Source organism: Diadema antillarum, unplaced genomic scaffold (assembly GCF_040938485.1).
Source record: "Diadema antillarum isolate AM-2024a unplaced genomic scaffold, OU_Dant_1.0 seq00001020_RagTag, whole genome shotgun sequence".
NCBI lineage: Eukaryota > Metazoa > Echinodermata > Echinoidea > Diadematoida > Diadematidae > Diadema > Diadema antillarum.
Genome location: NW_027271855.1, coordinates 633,859 through 646,065, shown reverse-complemented (window position 1 = coordinate 646,065; position 12,207 = coordinate 633,859). Strand labels below are relative to the sequence as shown.

Genomic DNA, 12,207 nt, shown 5'->3' with positions numbered 1-12,207 from the left:
CCCTCGAAATAGGGTGAAACCATCAATTGTTTTCAACATCTCACCTTTTAGAAGGAAATACGTGGGAATTTCCGGTTTTTATTGGCGGCCATTTTGGAGGCCATCTTGAATATCTCTAAAACTTCATGGATGCAAGAGTTGCATCATCCAGATTCGGATTCAGCAATCTCGAAATCAGGGTAAAACCATCAATTATTTTTAATTTCTCAACATTTAGAAGGAAATACGTGGGAATTTCCGGTTTAAATTGGCGGCCATTTTGGCGGCCATCTTGAATATCTCTAAAACTTCATGGATGCAAGAGTTGCATCATCCAGATTCGGATTCAGCACCCTCGAAATAGGGTAAACCATCAATTGTTTTTGATTTCTCAACATTTAGAAGGAAATACTTGGGAATTTCTGGTTTTAATTGGCGGCCATTTTGGCGGCCATCTTAAATATCTCAAAACTCTCAAGGATGCAAGAGTTGCATCATCCAGATTCGAATTCAGCACCCTCGACATAGGGTAAAACCATCACTTGTTTTCAATATCTCACCATTTAGAAGGAAATACGTGGGAATTTCCGGTTTTGGCGGCCATCTTGTCGGCCATCTTGAATATCTCAAAACCCTCAAGGATGCAAGAGTTGCATCATCCAGATTCGGATTCAGCACCCCCGAAATAGGGTAAAACCATCAAAAAAAAAAATGGGTGGACGGTAAAACAGGGTTCAGCCTGTGGCACCCAGACTACCAGGGTCTGAAATAAATTAGGCAGGAAGCTCGATCCCCGATCCGAGCGAGAAGGGAGGTGATCCGAGGCAGTATGTTGTTACGTAGTCTGGTTTTCGTCAATATCCTGAATAGCGAAATTGTATGGGCAGAGGGTCTGGAAGCCAGACTAGTTGTTGCGCTGCAGGAAGCAAAAGCAGGGTTACGCAATAGCAATGCATTTTGTGCGTGTAGTGATATGATCAGCAGCACAGTGGCATGCAGTGGCCAGTGCATACTTGCGCAGTGACCGTCGAGTCTTATGATTATCCTGTCACTGATTACAATAAGGTGAGACTGATCTTCCATTGCCAGCGCTTTGATGTTATATTGTGTTGTGCATATACTACGGAATTTGTACATCTTTCTTCCGAATGCTGTTGAAGCTGTAGAATCCAGCTTAGCCCCCTCTGCCCTGGTGCACTGGTTTGGAGCGCCAGCTGCTATCTCTGATGAGTGTCAGTCCCATGTATTTAGGTCTATGTCTGTGTTTATCGAAGGTACACGTTACTTAAATTTATAGATCTCCTACACTGACTCACTGTGTGTAGATCTAGATCTAGATCTATATCTTTGTCACGTTTTATATTTATAATTTAATAATCTACTTTTTCTGACATCTGACCGGTGAAGAAATCACAAGGGCCGTACAGTGCCCAATTGCCATCACATATAAAATTCTACCGTAGTTCGCATATTTTACATACTTTTGGATACTACTCTATACTTGATACTTACTTGGATACTTGGTTGATTAGCCCTCTATTCCTGTGGGAAGGGCTCTCAGTCTATTCTTGAAGGATGCCACAGTGGGTGCAGACACAACGTGCTCTGGGAGGGAGTTCCACGGCTTGACCACTCTATTTCAGTAGAAGTGGCCAGCAACCACGCAAGTCGGGTTTTGTACTGTGTAGCGTCTATGATACAACTTGTAAGAGTGACCTCTTAGTGTTTTAGGTGGGGTAGAGAAGAAAATATCTGGCTTGGTTTTGTAATGGCCATTTAGAAGCTTGTAATGTAGGTATCTATCAGATCGGTCTTGATTCTTCTCCCCTGAGGAGGTTCCAGTCTGATTTTGTCGTTACATAAACGTAAGCATCTTGTCTGCACCTTCTCCAGTGCTTCAATGTCTTTCTTTGTAAAAGGACTCTAAACTGTGGATGCATATTCCAATGCTGGTCTCACTATAGATTGGTAGAATGTGGTGACTTTAACTCCACTGAATCCTGTAAAACAGCGTCGAAACATGGCAATCTTCTGATTTGCTTTTGTAACTAGACTCTATCTGTTGGATATGATTTACTGGAGTGAGAATGTTGTTTACAGTAACACCCAGATCTTTTTGGCTAGACACTTCTTGTAGGTAGAAGTCTAGATGCCATTAAGGGAGTACTGATAATCCAAAGCTGCAAGTATGCGTAAAACAACACATTTCTCGGCATTGAAGTCAAGCAACCAGCGTTTGGACCACGCTGCCAGTTCATTGAGGTCATTTTGAAGAGAGTTGCAATCTGATTTAGTGAGAATCTTCCTATAAACTTGAGTGTCATCAGCAAACATCTTGGCAGTGGATGAGACGGTGTCTGGAATGTCATTGACGTAAAACAAAAACAGCAAAGGGCCTATTATAGACCCTTGCGGAACGCCGCTTGTCACATTCTTCCAAGTTGAAACACCATTTCTAAGGACAACTCTCTGTCTTCGCCGACTTAGAAAGGATTCTATCCAGGCTAAAACATGACCACGTACTCCGAGATGCTTTTAAAGCTTGTAGAGAAGTGACTTGTGGGGGACAGTGTCAAATGCTTTCTGAAAATCTAAATAAATAATGTCGACTCCTACTTTGTCATCATATGCTTGAGTCCAGTCAAAAAGGCACTCCAAAAGCTGGAAGACACACAAACACTTACTGAAAGCCGTGTTGATGATATGAACTATCAAATTGTTAACCACTGCATGCTCCATTAACTGATCGTACATGATTCTCTCGAGCACCTTGACGACTTGGCTGGTTAAAGACACTGGACGGTAATTGTTCGGGTTTACACGAGAACCTTTCTTGAAAAGAGGGGTAATATTAGCATCTTTCCAATCCTGTGGAACTTGACCGGACTGCAATGACTGGGTAAACAGCATACACAGGGGTTTATCAAAATCCATAACATTGCGTAAAACGTTCACATGAATACCGTCAGGACCACAAGCCTTGTTGCTGTGAAGCTTGGAAAGTTTCTCTTTTACAATGTCAATTGTAATGTCAATATCATACATAATGTGTTCTGACTCTGGATGCAACTCTGAGCATGGAATATTTGTTGGCTGCTCCACTGATTCAGGTGTAAGAACGCTAACAAAAAAGTCATTTAAAATTTCAGCTTTGGCTTGATCCTCAGTTATTTTGTTTCCGTCATGCTCTAAAACTTCTACTGTGGCGGACGATCTAGTAAAATGTCTAGCGTAATTGAAAAACTTCTTGGGTTCATCTTTAATCTGGTCGATCAGTCTATCCTCATAATCCAGTTTGGCTTTTTTTACGACTTCTTCAGTGTGGATTTTGGCCTGAGAATACTGTTCCTGATGAACCTTCAGACCTGATTTCCTTGCTTTTACCGGTCGCTTTTCTCTTTTGCTTCTTGGCTTTCCGTACAGATTTGAATTGAGTCCATGGTGGCTTATGACGTTTTCCACATTTAACTGTTTTGGCTGGGATGAACTTGTCTACCAACTGGTTGTATTTCTCTTTAAAAGTATCCCATTTCTCATCCAGATTCTTGTTAGCAAAAGTTTTCTCCCAATCCGTAGACCGCACTTCAGCCGCAAGGCCTTCATAGTCTCCTTGTGAGTATAAATAGATCTTACGTTCAGACAAAGCGATTCTTGGGGTGGGAATCCGTAACTCAATTAACACACTGTTGTGATCGCTTGCACCTAGTTTATCTCCAACTGTCACAGCATGTACGATATCAGGGTTTCCTGTAAATGCTAAGTCTAAAATATTTGCTCCTCTGGTAGGCTCCTTGACCAGTTGAAACAGCATATTTTCTTCAATGCATGTGAGGAATTTGGTAGACAGAGAAGTGTGTGCTTCATGGGAGTCCCAATCAATATCCCTGAAGTTGAAATCTCCAACTAGAACTACATTGTCAGTGTCAATACATGATATAGAGTTGCAAATAACCTCCAAGTTGTGTTCTCCTCCCCGTTCAGGTCTGTAAACTACACTGACCAAAATTTCTGTTGTGGGGTTAGGATGGACCATACACTATACCAGCTCGGCTCTGGCATCTCCTTTAGGGTGGAGAGAAGGATTCAGGTTCCTTCTAATCAGTAGGAGAGCTCCTCCTCTGGCTAGCTCAGAATATGTTCCTTCGGCATAGAAATCAAAATCACGATCTTGTCGAAAACAAACATAATCCTCTGGGGTAAATTCACAACTGCTTACAGAGCTATCCAGCCATGTTTCAGTTATAGCACAGATATCAATGTCGTTTTCATATAGATAATCTTTCAACTCAACATACTTGTTTTTAATGCTAAAGGCATTCATATGTACAATCTTCAGAGGGTTAAATTCTTTCCCTCTTTTTATATAAGTAGTACGTGTGCTTGGTGAAGAGGATTGCTTTTCCTGAGAACATGTACTTTCATGCTTTCCTGATGAACAACAAAACTTAGTGCTCGAGTGCTGTGCTGAAATTCCAATAAAACTTGAAGATTCTATTCCTGTTCCCTCCCTAGACTTGAAGGAGGAAACGGACTTTGCTGTCGAGTCTGTAAAAAAAGTTTGTTTCCTTTTATTTTGCAGTTTGGGTCAGACTCTCTTTTCTTTCTAAGTTCCTTTCTGAGTTTGAGGTCTTCCTCCCTCTGCAAGATGGTCAGGTCTGGACAAATGAAAACTTTGCCTCGATCGAAACTGACTTTATCCGAGTCGACATTTCTCACATGTGGTCCATTCCTGAGAGTGCGCTTTTTGTCCTCTTCCTTAGGCAGCACTACCTTAATTGGTCTTGGTTTTCCATCGCTCTTCTTTTTACCAAGCCTGTGGACTGATTTAGGAGTGGCATCAATGCCTTTGCTGTGAAACAGTTGAATACATGCCATCTCATCTTGTGATCTCATTTTGCTGCTGTGTTCATTTGGTCTAACATCTACGTGACTCTCGCTATGGAGTGGAGGAAAGCTAGATGGCAAGTCTTCCGGTAACCCTTTAATGATGACATTTTTCTTGCGTTTCTCTATCTCCACAGACTCTTTGTGCACCAACTCAATTCTATCGGAAAGCTTTGCGATATCAGCATTTGCCCCTTCAACTAGTTTTTTAGTAGCGATCACATCAGCAGCCAGATTATCCGTAACTGCTTTGTCAGCTTTCTTATCGATAGTAGCCTGCATTTCATCAAGTTTATCATTTAGACCTTTGAGGTAGGCTGCGCATCTTTCCTCAATTTCCCAGTCAGCCCTGATAACTGTCATGGCCTGTTTGTCACACGAAGAACAGTACCAATGCACATCTTGTCTAGTTTTTAGCATCTCGTATACTGAGGTGCCCATACCTAAGCATTTAATGCAAGTAGCACCTTCACATCTCTCACACTGCATGAGTTGATCATCTTCACTGCAAAATTCCAAGTTACAAGATTTGCAACACCATACCTCTAGAACTGGATCAGTATCTTTGTCTGTATCACCTTGTGAATCAGTCTCTTGCTGCTGTAATTGTGATCCTTCCACTCCGGGTGCACCATATCCAGTCTTGGTCTTCCTTGGTCTCCCTCTCCGCTTTTTATTTGCAGTGTTTTGGGATGAAGGAAGCCTGGTTGCTCTTCCCGAACTTGCTGTACCTGGCAAAATTCCCGCGCCTTGGCCGCCATCTTGAATGACGTCGCTCTCTTCCATACTGCACTGTATGCATGCAAGCACGGTCGATAGAAGCTGCGTACACTGCACGCAGCTAGTACTGGTTCTTTGTGTGTGTGTGTGCCGCTACCTCCGATGACTTGGCTTGCCTGGCATGTACGCGGCATGCACCCGTACCCGCTGGCTCCGTGCGTAGCGTAAGCGTACAACGCATGGACGAGTCACGAGGCATGACATCTACGAATCTCCAAATTTACCAAGCAGTAAAAATACGTTTTAGTGATCGAAAATACCAAACCAGAATAACTACTCTTCCCCTATAATCAGAAAACAAAGTAGGGAAGTAAAAAAAAACTCCCCCAAATCGGCATTTCAAAGTAAGAATTTAGATTCAAAAACTCAAAATCTCGGAGCCCACCTGAGGCACGTCCGCACAGCTCAGTTGCCGAAATAAAACTACATTACATAGGGCTGATAGGCCCATAGCGTCTTATAGAGTCTAGGTGGTCTACATTGCAATTTGGCAATGGCTAATGACTGTAGTAATGCACCTTGAAACTCCCTCATGCGGAGAGATGATAAAATCGGAATGTCAGGCCCAACTACTGTACCGGTACTACTAGTCTACTCTACAACTACTGCTGTAGGAGTCTATGTTTGTTTGTGTGTGTGTCGTGTGTACGTTTGTATTTGTGCTGTGCGGTTCATTGAGAACATGGCCATATGCCATGGGCATGAAAATTGCTGCTCAGGGTTGTATTCGTCCTTTTTTGTCTTCCATGCTTTCTCCAAGTTAGATTTGAAAGAGTTGAGTGATGTGCTGTTTACCACATAATCCGGGAGATTATTCCATTCACAGTCAGTGATAATGCGTAAGAAGTCTGGCCAAATGGTGATATCGCGCGGTCCCCTCTTGTTCTGCGTGTGCGTCTCCACTATGTGCAAAGTCTATGGAGGTTGAAAGCAGTCCCCAGCTATGACAAAATGAATGGCGGTGAATGGAGTGGTGGACTATTTCATGATAATGCCAGAAGTCTTGACTGCTGGTAAACAAAAAATGAGTGAAAGCTTTTTTTTTTGACACTTTGTGCAAGGAGATTTCATTGTGTTATTCCCATAAAAAAAAACACACACACACACAATAATAGTAAATGAATGCAAATAGCAATACATCCTTGAATAAATCTCGTGACTTATTTCTTTCTCTTTCTCCCTGTGATAATGTTAATGTCCTGCCACTGAAGTGGCAGTAATAGGCAATGCATGCATGTGCAGCTCAGCAGTAGTACCAGTGCCATTACCAGTACCACTGCACTGTGCATTATCAGTGTTCAAACAGGCATGAGTAATCGTGGGCCAACTTTATGGATTGAAATGGTCTCAACATAGATTTCTGAATTACTGTCCAAAATTATGATACCCAGTAACATTTTAGAAAATTCGTAAAAAGTGAATTGTCATTAATTATTGTAATATTACGTTAAACATGTTGTGACAGGAAGGAATTGGCATTTTGGGATCGTTATCGCTGATCGGTAAAATTTGGTTGCATTGATAGCAGTGTTTAACTTTTCAACTGAAGGAAATGAGGTGGTATCACACAATATGCTGTACCCTTCTCAGCCAGGTATGTTGGGATGTGAGGTTACGGTTTGCCAAATTATGTATTTGCACGATGGGAATAAAAATATGGCAATAAAGATGCAGAAAATTCCAAAAATTGCAATGATTCAGCAGGTCAATGAGGTTGCGTAGTTTCTGAGATGTGTTGGAATATGTTTGTTCAGTCTCTTGGTCCTGGTTTGGTTGGAAACCTTCCTTGCACTTTGACAATTTGCTGACCAGTATTTTAAATGTAGGTCCCTATTTAATCTGAAATACATTGTACAGTCAAACCTGTCTATGTTATAGCAATCACCCAAGGGGGACGAAAAAAAGTGCCATTATAGACAGGTGGCTGTTATGGACACAGTTGTTGATATGGCTTTTTTGTTTGGGGAATTTTATTGTAAGTGGCTGTACATGGCAGGTGGCTACTAAGGCAGGTTTGACTGTAGTTGGGCAATTCTGCAGTTAGGTGGACATGACATGGATAAAAGAAATGTGCCTCTTTATCTTACTCTTTAATTTAGGTACCAACTAATGCCATGGATGTTCACCAATCATTAAGGTCTTTCAAATTCAGTACATTTTGTTTTTCGTATTTATTGATTTCGCGAGATCTAAAACCATCATTTAAAATGTACATGTGGGACTGGGGATGCTGAAATTCACTTAAATGCAAATTACAGTGGGTTCCTTTGAAATTTTTTCCTCAAAGTTTTGCTAATGGGTAAAAGATGAATACATTTAAATACTCCAGAAGTCATGTGACATTTTGTCAATTACAAAAGGGTGAAATGACCTGCGGAATTACTCCGGACAAATGTAACGTTACTAACCGTAACGTTACTAACCATGCTTTTGGGGGTCTAGCTAAAAAATAATTGGTCGAACTGCTAAAAAAATTTGTGTGAACATTTGTCATGATGCAATAATTAAAATTAATGCAACACTTTGTTTGAAGTGACTTGAATTTTTGCACACTTTTTGTTACAAGACATTGATTTTTTTGTCATGTCCTTTTTTCGTAACGTTACTAACCTGCCCTTTAAGTTGCCATAGCAATTCTAATATTTCATGGATTGTATTCATTCTTTTCTATATCATAAACCTGGGAAGGATGAACATGTTTTTGACATAATTTTGACTTGAAATGAATAAATGGTAATTTAGTAGTAAAAACAAATATCTGAATTTGTTCAAATGTAACGTTACTAACCGCGGAATTGCCCAGTTGTATCCCCTTGTGTATGTACTGGAGGATACTTTTGATTAAGCACTGTTACACCACTCCCGCCACCACATCACTTTTGTGTTAACAACACTTGTTATTCAAATTTATGAAGTTCTTCCGTCGAGATGTTTTCATTGCAACTGATTGACAAATTGCCCTACATCGACGAAAACACTGATCAATTCAGTGCTTATTTACGTCGATGTAGGGCAATTTGTCAATCAGTTGCAATGAAAACATCTCGACGGAAGAACTTCATAAATTTGAATAACAAAGCAGTACCCGCTGCATGCTATAAGGATTAGAACCAACACTTGCTGTCGGGCGAAAGCTCGGTGGTCTAGTGGAGATGACGCCTGTGCGGTGATCAGGAGGTCGTGGGTTCGAATCCTGCTCGAGTATGTACGCCCATGATTTCTTATCATGGCTACTACTAAAACACTGATCAATTCAGTGCTTATTTACGTCGATGTAGGGCAATTTGTCAGTCAGTTGCAATGAAAACATCTCGACGGAAGAACTTCATAAATTTGAATAACAAAGCAGTACCCGCTGCATGCTATAAGGATTAGAACCAACACTTGCTGTCGGGCGAAAGCTCGGTGGTCTAGTGGAGATGACGCCTGTCCGGTGATCAGGAGGTCGTGGATTCGAATCCTGCTCGAGTATGTGCGCCCATGATTTTTTATCATGGCTACTACTAAAACACTGATCAATTCAGTGCTTATTTACGTCGATGTAGGGCAATTTGTCACTCAGTTGCAACACTTGTTATGTTTTTAACAAACTTTATTCAAATTTAGTATGGAGATGTACGAATATCATTAATTCTAGCCACTTACACATGTACCTGGTACAGTATGTCCCCGCAAAAAAAAATTACAACGGGGCCCTCCGCAATGATATCTTTAAAAATAGTGAATCAATCTAAATACAAATTCAGGGTATCAAACTATAACTCAATGCCCACATCTTACAGAAAACCCCATTCGATTTGCTTCAGTGGTCAAAGAGAAATGAGGAATTTTGTAGAGGATGTCGGGAATCTCTTCTGTCCAAATTCTGTCTGTTATTCACACACAAGAACATTGAATTGCTAAAATTGGAAGAATCAGACTCATGACATGCTTTACAACAATCCACATTTCTCTGTGACTGCTTAACCAAATTAAATAGGGTTTTCTGCAAAATAGAGCTAAAATGTTGTATTTTAAGACCCTGAAGTAGCATTTAACAGAATTAATCATATTGGGTGTTATCAATGCGAAAATCTGATTGTAATTTTTTTGGGACATGCTGCAGTAAGTCGCCCCAAAAATTACAATTAGATTTTCGAATTGATAACACCCAATATGATCGACCTGTCTAAGTGCTACTTCAGGGTCTTAAAACATAACATCTTAGCTCTATTTTGCAGAAAACCCCATTCAATTTGGTTAAGCAGTCACAGAGAAATGTGGATTGTTGTAAAGCATGTCATGAGTCTGATTCTTCCAATTTTAGCAATTCAATGCTCTTGTGTGTGAATAATAGACAGAATTTGGACGGAAGAGATTCCCGACATCCTCCACAAAATTCCTCATTTCTCTTTGACCACTGAAGCAAATTGAATGGACTTTTCTGTAAGATGTGGGCAATGAGTTATAGTTTCATACCGTGAATTTGTGTTTAGATTGATTCACTATTTATAAAGATATCATTGCGGAGGGCCCCGTTATAATTTTTTTTGGGACATACGGTACAGGCTGTACATGTGTACATCACTGTTTTGCTCTCCCCTATTTTAGTTCTTTGCTACTCTGGCCTATACCGGGTGTCCCAAAAAAAGCGGAACGGTGGATTTTCAGTACCTTGCGTTATAAAAGTGATATGTTTTTTAACATCATTAGAAAGAGAATTTTCCGCAGAAGACATTGATACCAAAATCATAAAATATGGTTCAGTACTTTTTATTCTACGCCAATTCCTGAAAATGCAGTCATTTTCAAATTTCGCCGGATTTCTGCGTCTTATGAGATAATGATTTGAGTGCTACACGCGATCCATACGGTGAATATTGTGTAAGCTCAGTGATCCATGTCAACAAAAGATACAGAAAAAAAAAGACTGTGTATGTGTGTGTGTCTGTGTGTGTGTGTGTGTGTACGCGCCCAATAGAAAGCGTTATCTTTTGTTGACATGGATCAACGAGCGTACACAATTCACCGTATGGAACGCGTGTCGCGCCCAAATTATTATCTCATAAGTCGCAAAAAATTGAAAATGACTGCATTTACAGAAATTGGCGTAGAATAAAAAGTACTGAACCAAATTTAATGATTTTGGTATCATAGTTTTCTGCGGAAGATGCTCTTACTAATGATGTCAAAAAATATATCACTTTTAGACCGCAAGGTACTGAAAATCCACCGTTCCGCTTTTTTTGGGACACCCAGTATAGTACATGGTTATGAACTACATTGAATACGTATTGAAGAAGTTATCTTAGTAAGAGGAGTTGATAATTTAAGATGAGTTACAAAACTTCTTACCAAAATGGTTATTCACCCTTTCATGATTGTGTACTGGAGGAGTGACTCTTCTTTTATATCAAAGAATTACTGGTAGTCTCAAATCTTAATTTACAAAGAAGAGAGAATGTCCATGATTTTATCCCCAGCAAGTGGTCATCCTTTGACAGCTGCTGGGTGTTATTACTCATTTCAAATTTGTTGCCTTTTTGCTAGCTGTCAACCCAGTGGTATCCATTTGGCAAATTCACAACTCTCTCTCTCTCTCTCTCTCTCTCTCTCTCTCTCAGCTCTGGGTCTCCCCCCCCCCCCCCAAACACACACACACACATGTCACCTTGTGTGAGTCTCACTTTTTTTGTTGCACTTTTGACTACACCATGACATGGTTTGGAGACAGAACTTGATATGATAGAGGTGAACTAGTCACCAACCATTAATGTATTATATGTACTTTTGCACACACAGACGAAGATGTTGAGGATAACAGGGCGACTCTTCTCTGGTAAATTCATATGCCGAGCTTGCCTTCAGAAGCAACATGTGCAAAAGCTCCTTTCCACAGATTCCAGCACACCCAGAATGTGCATCATTGGCAGTGGACCAGCAGGGTTCTACACAGCTCAGGCTTTACTCAAGGTTTGTCAATGATCTCAATGTGATTTAAAGCGGGGTTCCCACTATCACGATTGGCGCCACGATTGAAATCGTGGTCTTAATCGTGAAGGAATCGTGGTGATCTTATCAGATCTTGACGTCAGTCGTGGCAATCGCATTAATCGTAGAAAAATTTTGGACGGTTCAAAAATTTTCTACGATTAACACGATTAATTGTTGATCGAGATCATCGCATCAGGTTGTCTTGGATCGTATCAAAACGCAGCAAATCTCATCTAATCGTACTTCTTAATCGTGTTGATCGGGATCGACTTTTTCACTTCCCTCCTACTTATATACATATATTCATTCTTCTTTTTTTATATTTGCCCTTATTTTGCTCCAAGATCGTACGTATTTTGTATTATGTATTTTCATACATATCATTATTATCACTATACATTGTTTTACCATAACACAGACGCACAAAAACGGAGTTCCCCGTAATCAATTTGGGGTAATTTTTTAACAAAAAAAAATAGCAAAACTATATTGACTGTGGTATGTCTGCACGTATTGACTAAGGTCAGTATAAAAATGAGAATGATTTCCTGAATCGTGCATGAGTGAGCACACATCAAAGGCAAATTTGAT

At 40.4% G+C, this 12,207-nt stretch overlaps 1 protein-coding gene across 1 annotated transcript in view; it reads left to right on the top strand.

The window, feature by feature from the left end:
* Nucleotides 1-981: 981 nt before the first annotated feature.
* Nucleotides 982-12,207, top strand: part of LOC139742778 (NADPH:adrenodoxin oxidoreductase, mitochondrial-like) — a 107,609-nt gene continuing 96,383 nt past the window's right edge. The window contains exons 1-2 of the mRNA XM_071653296.1: nt 982-1,044; nt 11,425-11,595. Of these exons, the coding sequence (XP_071509397.1) occupies nt 11,431-11,595 (165 nt within the window). The 5' untranslated portion in view covers nt 982-1,044; nt 11,425-11,430. The remainder of the gene's footprint in view (nt 1,045-11,424; nt 11,596-12,207) is intronic.